The sequence below is a fragment of the Neoarius graeffei genome, chromosome 15 (genome assembly GCF_027579695.1).
Source record: "Neoarius graeffei isolate fNeoGra1 chromosome 15, fNeoGra1.pri, whole genome shotgun sequence".
Classification (NCBI taxonomy): domain Eukaryota; kingdom Metazoa; phylum Chordata; class Actinopteri; order Siluriformes; family Ariidae; genus Neoarius; species Neoarius graeffei.
Window position 1 is genome coordinate 35,099,260 of NC_083583.1, and position 18,626 is coordinate 35,117,885.

An 18,626-nucleotide genomic window follows, 5' to 3' on the forward strand; every position below is an offset into this window, starting at 1 on the left:
CCAAAACTCGCACGGTTTTGGAGTAGGGCTGAAGCGAGCCAAACCGAGCCGAGTGGGGCTAGGGGCGTGAGGAGACACTCCCCTGTGCACCGATTGGTGAGGAGGAGTGTCCTCACATGCCCACACACGCCCCGCGAGCACGCTGGGATCTGTAAACCCGGAAGAATTACGAATTACGAGAATTTCTGAAGCCTTATGCGCCTCGCCTCATCTATACGCTCTTGCCAGTATCTGTTGGCGTTGTCGGTGACAACAAGCCACAGCACCAAGACCAGCAACACTAACGACTCCATGTCCTCCATGTTTATTGTTTACTATCCGGGTCGTGAGACTACCGCTTAAAAGGTCACTGATGTCACTGTTTGCGCCGCCTAACATCACGTGACGTCCACCCACTTTCGCTAACTCCACCCAATGTGTCCACCCACTTCCAGCCAGGACGGTTCAGCGCGGTTGTAGTCGAAATGCAACTCCAACAGCCCAACTCAGCACGGCATGGCTCAGCCCAACTCAGCCGCGTTGGTAGTGGAAAAGCGGCACTAGTAATTTCTTTTACTGGCACAAAAATAGAATTACCAAATATACACGGACCGTTTAATGTCCTTTTAATAATCGGTTAAATAGACTAGAAAAAAAAGCACTATTACAAAACTGAATGCACAGACTGGACTCGAGCACTCCATGTTGTCATGGTAACATTGATAACAGGTAACATGCACACTGATGAAGATTGTCTACAGTGTGAAAGCTTTCCATCTGTGTGGTCGGGAAAAAAAAAAATGTTGATGAGGGAACAACTGCTTATGGCTGCTGTAATATAAGTGATGTTCCAGAACATTAAAGTGACTATAAGCAGATGTATGAAGGTTTGTTATATTTGTTTTTTTTTTGTTTTTTTAAATAAATGTAACAATTGTTGGCAATTACTGTGGTATAAGAGGAACAAAACACTTTGAGTGGTAATGGTAATCTCAGCATCACTATCCTGTTTTGTGTCTATTTTCAGTGATTTGCAATTTTTTTTAATGCATCAGTGCTGCTTTGCTGTTTTTTTTTTGGGGGGGGTGTTTGTTTTGTTTTGTTTTTTAAAGCCAAGCCTCAGCAGAACTGAATGTTATGTTGAATGTTGTGTTGTGAAGATATCAACAATTACCAACCCCTGTAAAGTACTACTGGATATTTTATGAAACTGAAGATTTGTGGTCATTTTTCTGTATTGTGTACAGAAGGGTCTAAGGACACTGGTGGTGGCCTACAGGCTCTTCAGTGTGGAGGAGTATAAAGAAGTGGAACGGCGGATCCACGAGGCTCGAACGGCTCTTCAGCAGAGAGAAGAGAGGCTCAATGAAGCTTTTAACTTCATCGAGAAAGACCTTCAATTGCTTGGAGCTACTGGAGTGGAAGACAAGTGAGATACGCGCACGCACACACGCGCTTGTTCGCTCACTCATTGGGGTGTGTTCAAGGATTAAGCTGTAATCACAAGACACTGTAATACCTTACAACTCACTATAGACTCACACTTAAGCCAGTATCTCACTGGGCTGCGGCAGCCCGTGACTAGTTGGAGACACAACAATTGCAGTAAAATGTGCGAATTAGCGACAATTTTCACTTGGAATCACACTGAATTGATATTCGCATATTTTACCGCAATTGTTGTGTCTCCAACTAGTCGTGGGCTGCTGCAGCCCGGCTTTCCCTCAGAAGGCAGGGAAGTAGAGAAGCCTCACAGAAACTGACTTGAGAAGGGTTTGCGACAGCTTTGCGACGCATTTGCGGCTATTTTGAGAGAAATTTTGTCGCACTAATTTTTTGAACATGTTCAAAATTTCAGCGACGAAGGAGCGACACTTTGCGACTCATGCGAGGAAATTGAGAAGCCCCGCGAATGTTTCAAGACACTTTTGAAACTCTCTCCTGAATGACATTCGCAGTTTGTCGCAAGCTGTCGCAGCCCAGTGAGATACTACCCATACTGTATAGAAGTGCAGCACAGGATTTTCCGCACACACTATTGGTAGTTTAAAAGTGTATGGTTCATCTAGGCTGAGAGTCCCTGATTATGAATCAGTTTTGCTGCAAGCTGTCTGTCTCTTCGGATACACCTGTAATTTCACATTTTCTGTTAATTAGTAGACTTTATTTTATTATTTGTATAGAAGGCACATAAATGTGAGGGCAATAAAGTTAATTTTAAATCTAGAAGCAGCAGAAATGTAGATTTAAAAAAAAAAAATTTAATCTGGCTGCTACTTTTTTTGTCCTCTCTCCCTGTCTTTTATGTTCCTCATTCTTTCATCCTCATTTTGATGGCTTACAAACACACACTTCTCAACTTGACCCTGTTGCCCCTTCTCACTCTGCTGCTTATTCATTCTCTTTTTCTAGCCATCCTTCTCTTTCTCAGCCTAACCACTTTCTCATGTGTACGTGTATGCGCGCGTGTGTACTGAACATGTGATGCATTATCCTTCTCTGCAGCAGCCCTGAAAATAGTAAACCTGAGTCACAGATTACGTTCATGTGTACAGTGTGGTGTGACTGCTTCATTTTTTCCAGCCTTGATCCCCTGAGACTCTGTTCAGTCATTGAGCTCTCTCTCTGTAATCGCACTGATCGGCACGTCATTTTGATTTAGACTGCATGAAGTTATGCCCCGTTCTACAGGACTTATTTATTTTCCACTCACTGCCTACGTCCTGAAAATCACTCTTTATATTTTCACTTGTTCTTTCAAATGTCTGGATTTATGCAGGCATGTTTGAGTCTCAGATTACAAAGGTCTTTTTAGATGTAGAAATTTGGAACAATAAAATAGGTGAAAGATTACAGTAACTATTTTTTTTTTAATTTGTATTTTTATTTATTTATTTTTTAAGCAAACCATTAGGAAAAAAATAGCAAACTATGAGGAAAAAAGATTTCAAATTGTTAGTGAAGAAACATCTCTTAAATGGATACATATAAAACTTATTTGAATTATTAATTGAATTATTAAATAAATATAGAACGCTAAAAATATAGAATAAAATTATACGTTGATGCTAGTTGTAGAACGTCTGGATATGCATTGTATTGAATGTTTCACTGCAGCTAATGGGGATCCTAATCAAACAAACAAAAAAAAAACATTGTTGTGGAAGGGAGAGTGAAACTCATGATCGTTAGAAATATAGTTATTTTATTATAGTCCGTATTGTGAAATACCGGGACCTCAGCCTTGAATACTGACCGCGGCCCTCTGAATACTGACCTCGGTCACTGTATTTCACGATACGGACTTCCCAGCTGGTAAATAACATATATATCTTGTCTTCTCAGAACAGTAAGTGTAGATTACGTTTAAAAGGGCATGTAAGAGATACTTGTTGTGGTCATGTGACCCACTACAACAGCTATTTCCAATGGTGCTTGAAAGTTTGTGAACCCTGTAGAATTTTCTATATTTCTGTATAAATACAACCTAAAACATTGTGATTTTCACACAAATCCTAAAATTAGATAAAGAGAACCCAATTAAACAAATGAGACAAAAATATTGAACTTGGTCACGTATTTATTGACACATAATCCAGTATTACATATCTTTGAGTGACAAAAGTATGCGAACCTCTAGGATTTAGCAGTTAATTTGAGGGTGAAATTAAAGTTGGGTGTTTTCAATCAATAGGATAACAGTTGTTGAGTGGGTAGCCTATTTTATCAACACATTCTATCAGCACAACACATTTGTGGAAGTGCATCATGGCACAAAGAAAGTAGATTTATAGGGACCTCAAAAAAAAAAAAAAAGTTGATGCTCATCAGGCTGGAAAAGGTTACAGAACCATCGCTAAAGAGTTTGGTCTCCACCAGTCCACAGTCAGAAAGATTGTGTACAGATGAAGGAAATTGAAGTCTATGGTTACCCTCCCTAGGAGTGGTCGACCAAAAAAGATCAATCCAAGAGCAATGCAAGTAATAGTTCATGAGGTCACAAAAGAACTCAGGGCAACTTTTAAGTAACGAAGGGCCTCTCACACATTGGCTAATGTTCATGAGTCCACCATGAGGAGAATACTGAACAACAATGATGTGCATGGCAGAGAAAGCTACTTATTTCTAAAAAAGAACATTGCTGCCCAACTACAGTTTGCTAAAGATCACATGGACAAGCCAGAGGGCTATTGGAAAAAATGTTTTGTAGACGGATGAGACCAAAATAGAATTCATCTCATCTCGTTTTCATCCGCTTATCCGGGGCCGGGTTGCAGAGGCAGCAGTCTGAGCATGGAAGCCCAAACTTCCCTCTCCCCAGACACCTTGGCCAGCTCCTCGGGAAGAACACCAAGGCATTCCCAGGCCAGCCGAGAGACGTAGTCCCTCTAGCATGTCCTGGGTCTTCCCCGGGGCCTCCTCCCGGGGGGACATGCCTGGAACACCTCCCCAGGGAGGCATCCAGGAGGCATCCGAAAGAGATGCCCTAGCCACCTCAGCTGATTCCTCTCGATGTGGAGGAGCAGCGGCTCTACTCCGAGCTCCTCCCGAGCGACTGTGCTTCTCACCCTCTCTCTAAGGGAGCGCCCAGCCACCCTGTGAAGGAAACTCATTTCGGTCGCTTGTATCCATGATCTTGTTCTTTCGGTCATTACCCAAAGCTCATGACCATAGGTGAGAGTCGGAACGTAGATTGACCAGTAAATCAAGAGCTTCGTCTTTTGGCTCAGCTCCTTATTCACCACGACGGACCGGTAAAGCGACCGCATCACTGCGGAGGCTGCACCGATCCGCCTGTCGATCTCACGCTCCATCCTTCCCTCACTTGTGAACAAGATCCTGAGATACTTAAACTCCTCCACTTGAGGCAGGACTTCTCCACCAACCTGGAGAGGACAAGCCACCCTTTTCCGGTCGAGAACCATGGCCTCGGGCTTGGAGGTGCTGATTCTCATCCCAGCCACTTCACACTCGACCGCAAACCACCCCAGTGCATGCTGAAGGTCCTGGTTTGAAGAAGCCAACAGGACGACATCATCCGCAAAAAGCAGAGATGAAATCCTGTGGTTCCCAAACAGGATTCCCTCCGGCCCCTGGCTGCACCTAGAAATTCTGTCCATAAAAATTATGAACAGAACCGGTGACAAAGGGCAGCCTTGCCGGAGTCCAACATGCACTGGGAACAGGTCTGACTTACTGCTGGCAATGCGAACCAGACTCCTGCTCCGTTCGTACAGGGACTGGGCAGCCCCCACAGGATACCACGAGGGACACGGTCGAATGCCTTCTCCAGATCCACAAAGCACATGTGGGCTGGTTGGGCAAACTCCCATGAACCCTCGAGCACACTATGAAGGGTATAGAGCTGGTCCAGTGTTCCACGACCAGGACGAAAACCACATTGTCCCTCCTGTTCGACTATTGGCCGAATTCTCCTCTCCAGTACCCTGGAGCAAACCTTCCTGGGGAGGCTGAGAAGTGTGATTTCCCCTGTAAATGGAGCACACTCTCCGGTTCCCTTTCTTAAAAAGGGACCACCACCCCGGTCTGCCACTCCAGAGGCACTGTCCTCAACCGCCACGCAATGTTGCAGAGGCGTGTCAGCCAAGACAGCTCCACAACATCCAGAGACTTGAGATACTCAGGGCAGATCTCGTCCACCCCCGGTGCCTTTCCACCGAGGAGCTTGCAAACCACCTCAGTGACTTCGGCTTGTGTAATGGACGAGTCCACCTCTGAGTCATCAGCCTCCGCTTCCTCAATGGAAGACGTGATGGTGGGATTGAGGAGATCCTCGAAGTATTCCTTCCACTGCCCGACAAAAATAGAATTTTTAATTATATATTTATTTTATTTTTTAAAATGAAAAGCATTATGTTGTTTGGAGAAAGTAAAACACTACACTTCAGCATAAGAATCTTATCCCATATGTGAAACATGATGGTGGTAGTATCATTTGTGCCTGTTTTGCTACATCTGGGCCAAGACAGCTTGCTGTCACTGATAGAAGAATGAATTCTGAATTATTCCAGGGAATTCTAATGGAAAATGTCAGGATATCTGTCCATGAACCGAATCTCAAGAGGAAGTGGGTCGTGCAGCAATACAACAACCCTCAGGACGCAAGTCATTCTACCAAAGAGGGTTAAAGAAGAATAAAATTTAATGTGCTGGACCTTTATCCAATAGAAATGTTGTGACCGACCCAAATCCCAGAGTTGAAGTTGTTCTGTACAGAGGAATGGGCTAAACTTCCTCCAACCCAACGTGCAAGACAGTAACTGCAAACGTTTAGTTGCTGTTAGGTTGCACAAGTGGGTCACACCACATACTGAAAGCAAAAGTTCACATACTTTTGCCACTCTGATATGTAATATTGGATCATTTTCATCAATAAATAAATGACCAAGTATAATATTTTTGTCTCCTTTGTTTAATTGGGTTCTCTTTATCTACTTTTAGGACTTGTATCAAACGATGCTTTTAGGTCATACTTATTCAGAAATTTAGAAAATTTTAAAGGGTTCACAAACATTCAAGCACCACTGTATAATAAAGGACAAATCAGTTTGTTTTAAATTGAGATGTGCAGTACACATGGAATTTTAGTATGTTGCAAGGTCATGCCCATCTCTGTGATTTGCAGTATACGGAGATTACTTGTGAATCAATCAGAATTACTACAGATGTCCTCCGTAAACATTGTTGAACACACACACATCTGGAAAATGAATCCCATCCTACAGTACACCATCTTGAATTCTATAATACCGTCCAGTTTTATAACTGTGTGTGTGTTTTGTGCAGGTTGCAGGAGAAGGTCCAGGAGACGATTGAGGCTCTCCGTTTGGCTGGAATTAAAGTGTGGGTGCTAACGGGAGATAAACACGAAACAGCTGTCAGTGTGAGTCTCTCCTGTGGCCACTTTCACCGCACTATGAACATCCTGGAACTTGTGCAGCAGAAGTCTGATCATGAGTGTGCAGAGCAGCTCCGCAGACTCGCACGCAGGTGTGTATATATACGCACACACGCACACTCCTCCATTTCTGTTTATGCCCTTTGATTTTATTTCCTGTTCATATTTTTGGTTACCACAATAGGAACCACAACTACCAGACTCCTTATTTCAAAAAAGGTATTTAAAAGTGAATTTATGAAGAAAACTTAATGGTACGTTTAAGATTGATTGATAGTAATGAATCAATCAAGCTACAGTAATATTTTTGTGACCAATATTTCATACAGGATTCAATTACAATCTGTATTGACATTTATTTTAAACATATGGTTTATATAAATATTATGGTTTATATAAACACTAGCAGGTTACCCGGCATTGCTCGGGTTTTGCAAAATTCTGGGTTGCCCCCAGACTTCCATGTCAAATTTGGTGAAGCTCTGTCAAGAAATGGTGATGTTAACCCAAGACAAACAAAAATCCAAACATCCACCACCCAGGGACCCACTAGGGCCCGTACATGAATTTTGTTTATATCTGCAAAATTCCGGGTCATCCCCAAACCTACTTGCTAAATTTGGTGAAAATCCATTGAGAAATGGTGACGTTAGCTCAAGACAGACAGACAGACAAACAAACAAACTTTTGCCGCTTATTATGTAGATTAATCAAGTAACACAGAAGGAGATAATACCATTTAACTGAGTAATGAATCTTTCAGCCGCACAGATTTTGTTCCTGTCTGTTAGTGTTGTAGACCCTAATATAATATATTTAGGGGAAAAAATACATCTGGGTATATTCTGATTTTAATTTTGTAGCTCATCACTTGGAAAATGGAAATGATGGAAGTTTGATGACTGATTCTTTATAGTCTTGTCTTTATTCAATTAAATGCTCTGTTGTATGTACAGTGGGGCAAAAAAGTATTTAGTCAGTCACCAATTGTGCAAGTTCTCCCACTTAAAGATGAGAGAGGCCTGTAATTTTCATCATAGGTACACTTCAACTATGAGAGACAAAATGAGAAAAAAAAATCCAGAAAATCACATTGTCTGTCTGATTTTTAAAGAATTTATTTGCAAATTATGGTGGAAAATAAGTATTTGGTCAATAACAAAAGTTCATCTCAATACTTTGTTATATACCCTTTGTTGGCAATGACTGAGGTCAAACGTTTTCTGTAAGTCTTCACAAGGTTTTCACACACTGTTGCTGGTATTTTGGCCCATTCCTCCATGCAGATCTCCTCTAGAGCAGTGATGTTTTGGGGCTGTCGCTGGGCAACACGGACTTTCAACTCCCTCCAAAGATTTTCTATGGGGTTGAGATCTGGAGACTGGCTAGGCTACTCCAGGACCTTGAAATGTTTCTTACGAAGCCACTCCTTCGTTGCCCGGGCGCTGTGTTTGGGATCATTGTCATGCTGAAAGACCCAGCCACGTTTCATCTTCAATGCCCTTGCTGATGGAAGGAGGTTTTCACTCAAAATCTCACGATACATGGCCCCATTCATTCTTTCTTTTACACGGATCAGTCGTCCTGGTCCCTTTGCAGAAAAACAGCCCCAAAGCATGATGTTTCCACCCCCATGCTTCACAGTAGGTATGGTGTTCTCTGGATGCAACTCGGCATTCTTTCTCCTCCAAACACGACAAGTTGAGTTTTTACCAAAAAGTTCTATTTTGGTTTCATCTGACCATATGACATTCTCCCAATCCTCTTCTGGATCATCCAAATGCTCTCTCGCAAACTTCAGACGGGCCTGGACATGTACTGGCTTAAGCAGGGGGACACGCCTGGCACTGCAGGATTTGAGTCCCTGGCGGCGTAGTGTGTTACTGATGGTAGCCTTTGTTACTTTGGTCCCAGCTCTCTGCAGGTCATTCACTAGGTCCCCCCGTGTGGTTCTGGGGTTTTTGCTCACCGTTCTTGTGATCATTTTGACCACACGAGGTGAGATCTTGCATGGAGCCCCAGATCGAGGGAGATTCATCAGTGGTCTTGTATGTCTTCCATTTTCTAATAATTGCTCCCACAGTTGATTTCTTCACACCAAGCTGCTTCCCTATTGCAGATTCAGTCTTCCCAGCCTGGTGCAGGTCTACAATTTTGTTTCTGGTGTCCTTTGACAGCTCTTTGGTTTTGGCCATAGTGGAGTTTGGAGTGTGACTGCTTGAGGTTGTGGACAGGTGTCTTTTATACTGAAAACGAGTTCAAACAGGTGCCATTAATACAGGTAAAGAGTGCAGGACAGAGGAGCCTCTTAAAGAAGTTGTTACAGGTCTGTGAGAGCCAGAAATCTTGCTTGTTTGTAGGTGACCAAATACTTATTTTACCGAGGAATTTACCAATTAATTCATTAAAAATTCTACAATGTGATTTCCTGGATTCTTTTCCCCCCATTCTGTCTCTCATAGTTGAGGTATACCTATGATGAAAATTACAGGCCTCTCTCATCTTTTTAAGTGGGAGAACTTGCACAACTGGTGGCTGACTAAATACTTTTTTGCCCCACTGTATATGACCCGCCCCTGCACGCACTTCCCTTTTTCAGCTGAGATTGAAAGCTGGAGTTTAATCATTTGGAAGTGGATGAGGAGCACTTTCTTGATTTGGAAGTGATATACAAAGGACACACCTCCTTCATTGGAACCAACAGACACTCCAAAGCCATACCTGCTTTATTGGAACCAACAGACATACCAAAGTCTTTTACATCCCATATAGTTTCTACTTCTCCCTTTTTTCCAAAAATACATTTCTCCGTCTCAGTCTACATGAGCTTTACGACTAACGATCATTAGAATAAATCCAAGAGTGACTATATAAAATCGTATGCACTGATTGGTCAAGAAATTTGGACTATTTCTCAATAATCACTTTGAGCGACTTGGTAAAATGGCGGCCAATCGCTTTGTCACTGTAAATGAGGAAGAAATTACAAATTATGAAAGAAAACGCTGTTCTAAAAAGCACTAAAGATGCTACGAAGTTTGGTCTAAAATTATTCAAAGGTAAAGTGGAATTGTGATTTTATTTTATCGATTTCAAAACAAAGTATTTCATGTCAGTCAGCATGGATAAGTGACACAAGTTTCGCATTACATTTGCATCCTGCTTTTGAAGTTTGAAATAAATTATTTTTAGTACTTTTTTTTTTAAATAATCACCTGTGTATTTACACTATAAAACTATTATCCACCTCAGGCTCAGTGAATATCGATGAATAATAACCTTGACTTTGTCTTTTATTATTCACCAATATTCACCTCGCTTTCAGTGAATAATTGTTAAATAGTAAATTATTTGCTGCAATTAACAATTAATATTATTAACAGCAAATTATTTAATCCCATTAGAGTTGCATGTTGAGACTTGACCGGGTGTATAGTGTATAAAGCGGTGAATCACAGAGTTTGTGTTGATTAAACAAGATTGAGCTTAAACAGAATCTTGTGTGTGTGTGTGTAGGATCAAAGAGGACCATGTGATCCAGCATGGGTTGGTAGTGGATGGTGCAAGTTTGTCTCTGGCTTTGCGTGAACATGAGAAGCTCTTCATGGAAGTGTGTAAGAACTGCTCTGCTGTGCTCTGCTGCAGGATGGCACCACTGCAGAAAGCTAAGGCAAGTTACAGCTTGCTCTGCGTGCATGCGTGTTTGCAGCTGTGGTTATGCATGTGTTACAGGTGTGAGTCTGTAGTCAGAAAGAAATTTACTCCCAAACGTCACACACTAAATAGCTTTTGTTCGTCTTTTTAGCCTCTCTGCAAATAAAGGATATTTTGCCAGCATAAATTTTACGATTTTGTTGGTGTGAATCTAACAGCAATGTAGTAAACTATTGTAATTTCTGGACTAGCAGGACGACTGTCAGTACCAGGCTTGTAGTAGAGTCTGACTCGTGCCCTAATTTTAAGGACTCGCGACTCGACTTGAACTTGAGCACTGATGACTCAGACTTGGACTCGTGCATTCACTGCATTAGGACTTGGAAAATGGAGACGAGGACTCTGATCTTTTCTTTATTTTTTGTAACATGCCATAATTTGGCATAAGATATTTATATCTACATTATTACATATTTGTACTAATTTTGTGTAAGAGTGTCACACCTGCATGCCTTGGCACGGGGATCAGATAGACTCTCGGGTGCACTCCAGATAGCACGCGTGCTGAGAAGACTCTCGCGTGCACGCCGTAAACGACTTGCACCTGCGCAGGATTAAGGCGCGATCAGCACACCGATATGAAAACTGTGAAAACACACTTACTTTGCGAAGTATTGAGTTGCATTGCTGACACATTTCCGAGCCTTATTTCCTTGTTTGGTTTCCTGATCCCTGATTTCCTGTTTTCTCGTCTTTGATTCTGCCGAGTCTATGATCGCCTGTTTGTGCCTCGCTCAACCTATTGCCTGTTTCACTGTTTTACGATTTTGCCTGGCATTCTGGATTGTTTACCTGTCTTCACTTGTATAAATAAACACACCTTCTGCGCTTACATCCATCTCTGACAGAATACTTCACACTCCCTGACAAAACGAGAATGCACATTCACCTGTTCATACGGCATGCTCAGAAACAAACTAATGTTAATGGGGCTAAAACAGCCACCGTCAAATGGTGCGGTTGGAGTGTTGGACTCGACTCGGATCAGTAGTGGACTCAACTCAATTTTTTTTGTTTAATGACTTGGACTTGACTCAGACTTGAACACTGGGGACTCAAGACTGGACTCAGACTCGAGGTTTAGTGGCTCGACTACAACACTGGTCAGTAAAGTAACAAACTGGCTAACTGCTGTCTACAGAGTAGCATAACTACTATAATTAAACAATATCTTTCAAACAAGAGTGCAGTTATGCAGATAATCAGCATGGCTGTGATTTGGTCATAGCTAATCATAGCCGTGGTGATATTCAGTATAACTGCACAATTGTGAGATATAACTTTTTCTACAACAGATCTAGTTAAAAAAAAACCACACAATATTGAAGAACTGATATTTTGGACACCATGTGTCCAAATGTTCTGTTAGTTTTTGCTCTGCTGGCATGCATAGCTCCCAGAGAAGCCACACTCACTTACTGTAACAGTACGGTTGGCTGGATAGCTAGCTCACATTGACAGGTTTGCTTTAGTACTTTAAGTATTTTAAATCAGATTTTGTGTTCACTGGTCACACGTTTGGGTAAAATAATTCATTCAAGGCTTTAATTTCAGATAATTTTTCAGTTGAATAACTTCTAATTTTGTTGTTTTTTTTTGTTTTCTTTTGTCTGTTTTGATGCAACAGTTTTAACAATGTCCTGTATTCAGCTTTTTGTTCAGTTCTACAGGTTTTTTTTCCCTGATACTTGTGATTTATTGCTGTAGTGCACTGAGTGCAAGAAAAATGCATTATTAAAGTCTTATGATTATTGTATGATTATTAATATCCTAGTGCTGCCATGCTGTTTTTTTTTTTTTTAAAGCTTGTTTTGAATTCAGTGGTTTTTGGCAGGTGGTTCGCTTGCTGAAGACGTCTCCAGAGAAACCCATTACGTTAGCCATCGGAGACGGAGCCAATGATGTCAGTATGATCCAGGAGGCCCATGTAGGAATAGGTAAATATCTGTATAAATGCAGAAGGGAGTTATTGAATTGGAAGGGGGCTTAAAGGTGCAGTAGTAGATTTATTTTTCTTTATTTCTTACGAGTACAAATAATCTGGACAAATATGTACAATGTATAATAATAATAATACACTTGAGGCCATGTCTTAAATTATCACTTGCCTGGGAAAACTCATTTTGGAAAATATCCTTCCAGTCTGGAATGCTTGTTTTTGGATGGGCCTTCTGCTATTCATGGTCGGGTCATACCAAAGACCATCATAAAAATGGTACCTACTGCCATCTGGCAAGGCACGCTGCAATACAGATACGAGTGGGGAGTCAAACTCTCGCGGTTACCAGAGGACTAGCCCCCCACTGTAACCCTAGCTGTGTAATAGACGAGAGGCCAAGGGAAACGGAGATCGACGCTGCCCTATGCGCCACATGGCATGGGAAGGACTTTGATTTGATTTGATTCTGTTAATCATTCTACTGACACTTCCCACCCTGCACTCCTTCACTCCACCCCTATCTCGGTCTGCAATTGACAAGCGACCAGCATAGTCAGTTTATTCTCCTGTGAGCAAAAAAAAAAAAAAGTCACATTGTGCTTTTGAAAATCATAATGATGACACTGTAAAACCAGAATAAATAATGGCAATGTTTCTCCAAGATTAAGTGAGTAGTTTTTTTGCGGGTGAAAAGGATGAAGCTGAATGCAGAATTGGCATTCCTCCTGGACAGGTATGTAAATGCAATCTGTATAGCACAATTTATTCGAATGGCCAGCTTTACATAAATGAAGTAAATGTTTTTGGGGTTTTTTTTTATTACCCCAAAATTTTTTGCATGTTTATATGCTGTATCTCAGTCTGTATATGCCATGTAGTACACTGTGCACACTATGTACACTGAATTTTGACAGAGTAGTGTTGTCTCAGCTTGGCTTTAAAGCATCTGAATGGCCTATATGTTAGTTAGCAATGCTGATGATGCTAACATGCTAATATCGTAGCTTGGGGGTCAAAAAAAGGACAGTGATGTCATGAGCATCCTCTTGAATGAGCTAAATTTGGTGTGTTTATAATGTTATCACTTGGCTTTCATGGAGTTGAATGTCTGAGTGCACTTGAAAGTGATGTCATGACAGTCCTTGCTAATGCTAACTCTAGTTAGCATGCAAACTCTATTTGACCTTGTGGCAGAGCTGTGGGCGGGCTCAAGGAGTGAAAAATCATTCAAATCTTCAACACCTCCATTTTAACTTTGAGACCTAATTTTGACAAATCTTGTCTGTCATTTTAATAACCAGATAGGTTAAAAATATATTGTAGTGCTCCTGTTTACATCTATGAACTGCTTCAGTTGCCAGTTGGGACTTATTTTAAAAAGGAAGCTGATTAAACAACCTTTTTGCATGGCGACTCAATCCTTTAGATTACACAGTATAAAATGTCCCTTGACAACCATTTGGAACAAAAAAAAGTTGACAAGTGTGCATAAATTGTTTTGGAAGACAGCTTTAATGAAGCTTTAATGCCCTAATTAAATTCACTGATCTCCAGGTATCATGGGGAAAGAGGGAAGACAAGCTGTGCGAAACAGCGACTATGCAGTTGCTAGGTTTAAGTTCCTCGCCAAGTTACTACTCGTCCACGGGCACTTCTACTACATTCGAATAGCGACACTCGTGCAGTACTTTTTCTACAAGGTACGTTCACAAGATTTTAAGTGTTTTTTTATTCCTGGATTTATAGTATTGTCATAGAGACATGTTGATTTTAAATGTTTTTTGTTTTGTAGAATGTGTGCTTTATCACACCGCAGTTTTTATACCAGTTCTTCTGTCTGTTTTCACAACAAGTAAGTCTCTTTCCATGTTTTATCTGTTCATGTGTGTGTTAAGTGTCTTTTAATGGTGTTTTACATGTTTTGATTCTCATCCTTTGTCTCATACCCTGTGCAATTCATCAACGTGACAGGTCCTAGAAAAAAAACATGCAAATGTATAATTTATAAATGTTGCATTCTAAAGGCACACAGTTTGAATAAACAACTGAAAAAGTAACCGAGGAAACACTTATGGTCTTATCTAAATATGTGAATTAGAAGCACCTTTAAACTATGAACGCCCACCTCTTTTGGTGTTGCCTGTATATCGATATGGGGGGGATGAAATTCTTATACATACAATCAGACTGACAATGTTCGTTATCTAGTTGCACATTATAAAATAAAACCTATAAATATATACAAAGCATATTTTACCTGCTGTAATTCACCAATCTTCTAGTTATTGTTATGCGAGCAAAATTTTGTTTATTTAGGCCTGTGGCTTATGATTGCTCCGAGGGCTTAATTAATTGCATGGTTGACTTATCATGAGATAATTAATTTGCATAAAATTGAGAACGTGATTTGTCATTCATAGGCCTTGACCAGTCATCGGTCACATTTGTTGCTTGTTTTTTGTCTGGTGGGTTATTTTAAATCTAGGTTGATTACTGATATGATTATTTACATTTGTAATAATAATGATAAATAATAATAAGAGGAATCTGGTATTTTCTGGGGAAAAAAGTCACTTATCACTAACCTTAATTCCTTTATGTCTGAAAAATATATCTCTTTGCATATAAAGTCCTTTTACAGAACTGTTTGTTAAAACATAAGCTCCCAATAAAGTATGTTAATTTATTATGCTGTTTGAAAATGTATGACTTGAATGTTTGTTTATTATAGTCCAGAAAGTATAGTATATGGTAACATCTTTACTTTTTATAATACTGAGAGATTGTTTTATATTCTCACTAGTTCCATCAGTTCACATGAGACTAGTAAAGGCTGCATGAAAATCTTTATAGCCATATTAGCCGAGTGTGTTGTGTGTTTTTTTTTTTTTTTTCCCTTCCCCCTAATGTGGCACATTTGACACTCATCTGTGTTTCACAGACACTGTATGACAGTGTGTATCTCACACTCTACAACATCTGTTTCACCTCCCTCCCCATCCTGGTGTACAGTCTCTTTGAACAGTTGGTTCATCCTCACATTCTACAGAGCAAGCCAGCACTTTACAGGTTAAAGGCACTAAATATATACTTTTGTTGTTGGTGTTGTTTTATTGTAATTGATAACGTAGTTCTTAGTGTATTTGAATTTGTTTAGAAAATTTAAGTATGCAGTAAAAAGGGGAAAATAAAACAATATGAGGAGCAAAGTTAAAACAAATACCCAATTTATCATAATTTATTATTTAAATACATTTAATCATATCATAAATGAAACATAATTATGATGCACATCACAATATATGATCAGAGGTCTAATGTATGAAGTGTGCATTTGAAAAAGGCAGAGTTGTTACTTCTTCGAAACCTGATACAATGACCACGCCTTCTGTAGTGGAGCTGACGGGCGCAATGACCACGCCTCCTTTAGCGGAGCTGATGGGCGCAAAGGCCACGCCTCCTTTAGCGGAGCTGACGGGCGCAAAGGCCACGCCTCCTTTAGCGGAGCTGACGGGCGCAAAGGCCACGCCTCCTTTAGCGGAGCTGACGGGCGCAAAGGCCACGCCTCCTTTAGCGGAGCTGACGGGCGCAAAGGCCACGCCTCCTTTAGCGGAGCTGACGGGCGCCAAGGCCACGCCTCCTTTAGCGGAGCTGACGGGCGCCAAGGCCACGCCTCCTTTAGCGGAGCTGACGGGCGCAAAGGCCACGCCTCCTTTAGCGGAGCTGACGGGCGCAAGGGCCACGCCTCCTTTAGCGGAGCTGACGGGCGCAAGGGCCACGCCTCCTTTAGCGGAGCTGACGGGCGCAAGGGCCACGCCTCCTTTAGCGGAGCTGACGGGCGCAAGGGCCACGCCTCCTTTAGCGGAGCTGACGGGCGCAAGGCCAACGCCTCCTTTAGCGGAGCTGACGGGCGCAAAGGCCAACGCCTCCTTTAGCGGAGCTGACGGGCGCCAAGGCCACGCCTCCTTTAGCGGAGCTGACGGGCGCCAAGGCCACGCCTCTTTTAGCGGAGCTGACGGCCCAAAGGCCACGCCTCCTTTAGCGGAGCTGAAGGCCCAAAGGCCACGCCTCCTTTAGCGGAGCTGAAGGCCCAAAGGCCACGCCTCCTTTAACGGAGCTGACGGGCGCAAAGGCCAGCGCCTCCTTTAGCGGCGCTGACGGGCGCAAAGGCCAGCGCCTCCTTTAGCGGCGCTGACGGGCGCAAAGGCCAGCGCCTCCTTTAGCGGCGCTGACGGGCGCAAAGGCCAGCGCCTCCTTTAGCGGCGCTGACGGGCGCAAAGGCCAGCGCCTCCTTTAGTGGCGCTGATATTTATATCTTTATTAAAATATACATTTATAAATGTATTATTTTTAGACCTCATGTTTGTCAAGGAAAACCCACAAATAAATACTGTTTGCTGATCATGGCAAGTGCCCTGATGTGCCCTCTGCACTTTTAAATTAAAAAGAAAATTTGATGATAATTTATCCATTTTAAAAGTTATGATATTGCTAAAAATAGGCTTACCTGGACGCAACCATTTGCAATGAAACCAGATATCTGCCTGTGGCGTTACCTGCACAATAGTACACCGTTTACCTTCATTACGCAGAGCCATCAAATAAAGGCTTCTAATTCTTTAAAATAAAAAAATAAAAATCCCCAGGAGCCACTGCGCTCGCTTGCTCTCTCTTTCTCTGTGTGTGTGTGTTGTGTTTGCTACTTCAGAGTGGGTTAAATGCAGAGAAAGAACTTCACTGTGCTGTAATCTATATGTGACAAACACAGGCTTCTAATTCTAAAACTCTAATCAGAAATTTTCTGTAACCATGTTATTTTTACTGGGGAGAAAATACGCAGCTCAACAGACTTCACTTTATGAAGTTTAAATCTCACTCGACTAGATAACACATACGCAGTACTGACACTGATACTCGTAAGCAGTGGCGGTTGTCATGGCAACGTGATTCTTGCCGTCTAAAAAGATCACTTGTCTCAGTGAATAAAAGCAAAAGCATGTCACACAAAAATACAAGGAAAAAATTATTTTTTGGGGAAAAAAACCACACTGAATGATCAGTGATGGAGCATTTATAGGCAGCAAAAGGCTCCCAAACACTGTACGTGTCTGCTTCTGTGATCGGGCTTATTTTTACACCCAAACACTTGGCACTCGGGCATCTTTAGGGTTGTTTACAACAATTTAGAAGCGATGTATCCACTAGCCTCAGTAAGTCATGTAGTGTGCAGGTGATGTCACAATCTCCGATTCTCGCGCATAATTTGTCCTCTGAGCACGATATTTGAACCTCGAAGAGAGTAAGATGTCCAGGGACATTGTTTTTCTTTTAAAATAAAATCTGGACACAGTATTCCGGTACAAGTATGAACGAGTGAACACTCAAACATGTATGTATATGTCCGTATAAAGGAGTTTACTTTTGGGTTTTGTTAATCTTTTTAACAGAGATATCAGTAGGAACTCGCTGCTGTCCTTCAAAACCTTTTTGTATTGGACGATCCTGGGCTTCTGCCATGCCTTTGTCTTCTTCTTTGGCTGCTACATCCTGATGGGAGAGGACACAAGTCTGATGGGAAATGGACAGGTCTGCTTCTGTTTGTGTATACACCCACACAGACATGCTTACATGCAGTTTAATTCCTATTTTTCTTCTTCTATTTCTACTTTCTGTTCTGTCACTTGAGCAGTTCCAGTGTGTCAGTCATGTAGATATTGATCATAAAAGTGTGTGTGCACATGTGTGAGAGAGACAGCAATGTTTCACAGGCATCACTTTCTGTCTCGTTGTTAGGATTCCTGATTTGCTGGCTAATCACCTCAGCGTTTCATATTCAGGCTGAATTTGCATATAAATTAACCAGATGTGGAGGATGTAGTGTTAAAGATAAATACAGGCTAGAGCCTCTGGCATACTAAATGCTAGCATGATGTTAACAGGAAATGCTAGTGAGGATTTTTATATTCAGCTTTAGACAGGTCAAAATCACGCTGCGTTTCCTCCGTCACATATACGCTCAATAAAGCCTGGACTTCTTTGTCAGTCCGCTTGTCTGTTTTTTTCCCCCTCCCCATT

The 18,626-nt window shown here is 41.6% G+C and overlaps 1 protein-coding gene across 5 annotated transcripts in view; it reads left to right on the forward strand.

The window, feature by feature from the left end:
* Positions 1-18,626, forward strand: part of atp11b (ATPase phospholipid transporting 11B) — a 154,365-nt gene that overhangs the window by 99,750 nt on the left and 35,989 nt on the right. For all 5 annotated transcript variants that reach the window (XM_060941173.1, XM_060941174.1, XM_060941175.1 and 2 more), the window contains exons 18-25: positions 1,227-1,408; positions 6,787-6,990; positions 10,415-10,568; positions 12,447-12,549; positions 14,106-14,251; positions 14,344-14,403; positions 15,493-15,620; positions 17,999-18,137. In XM_060941173.1, the coding sequence (XP_060797156.1) occupies positions 1,227-1,408; positions 6,787-6,990; positions 10,415-10,568; positions 12,447-12,549; positions 14,106-14,251; positions 14,344-14,403; positions 15,493-15,620; positions 17,999-18,137 (1,116 nt within the window). The remainder of the gene's footprint in view (positions 1-1,226; positions 1,409-6,786; positions 6,991-10,414; positions 10,569-12,446; positions 12,550-14,105; positions 14,252-14,343; positions 14,404-15,492; positions 15,621-17,998; positions 18,138-18,626) is intronic.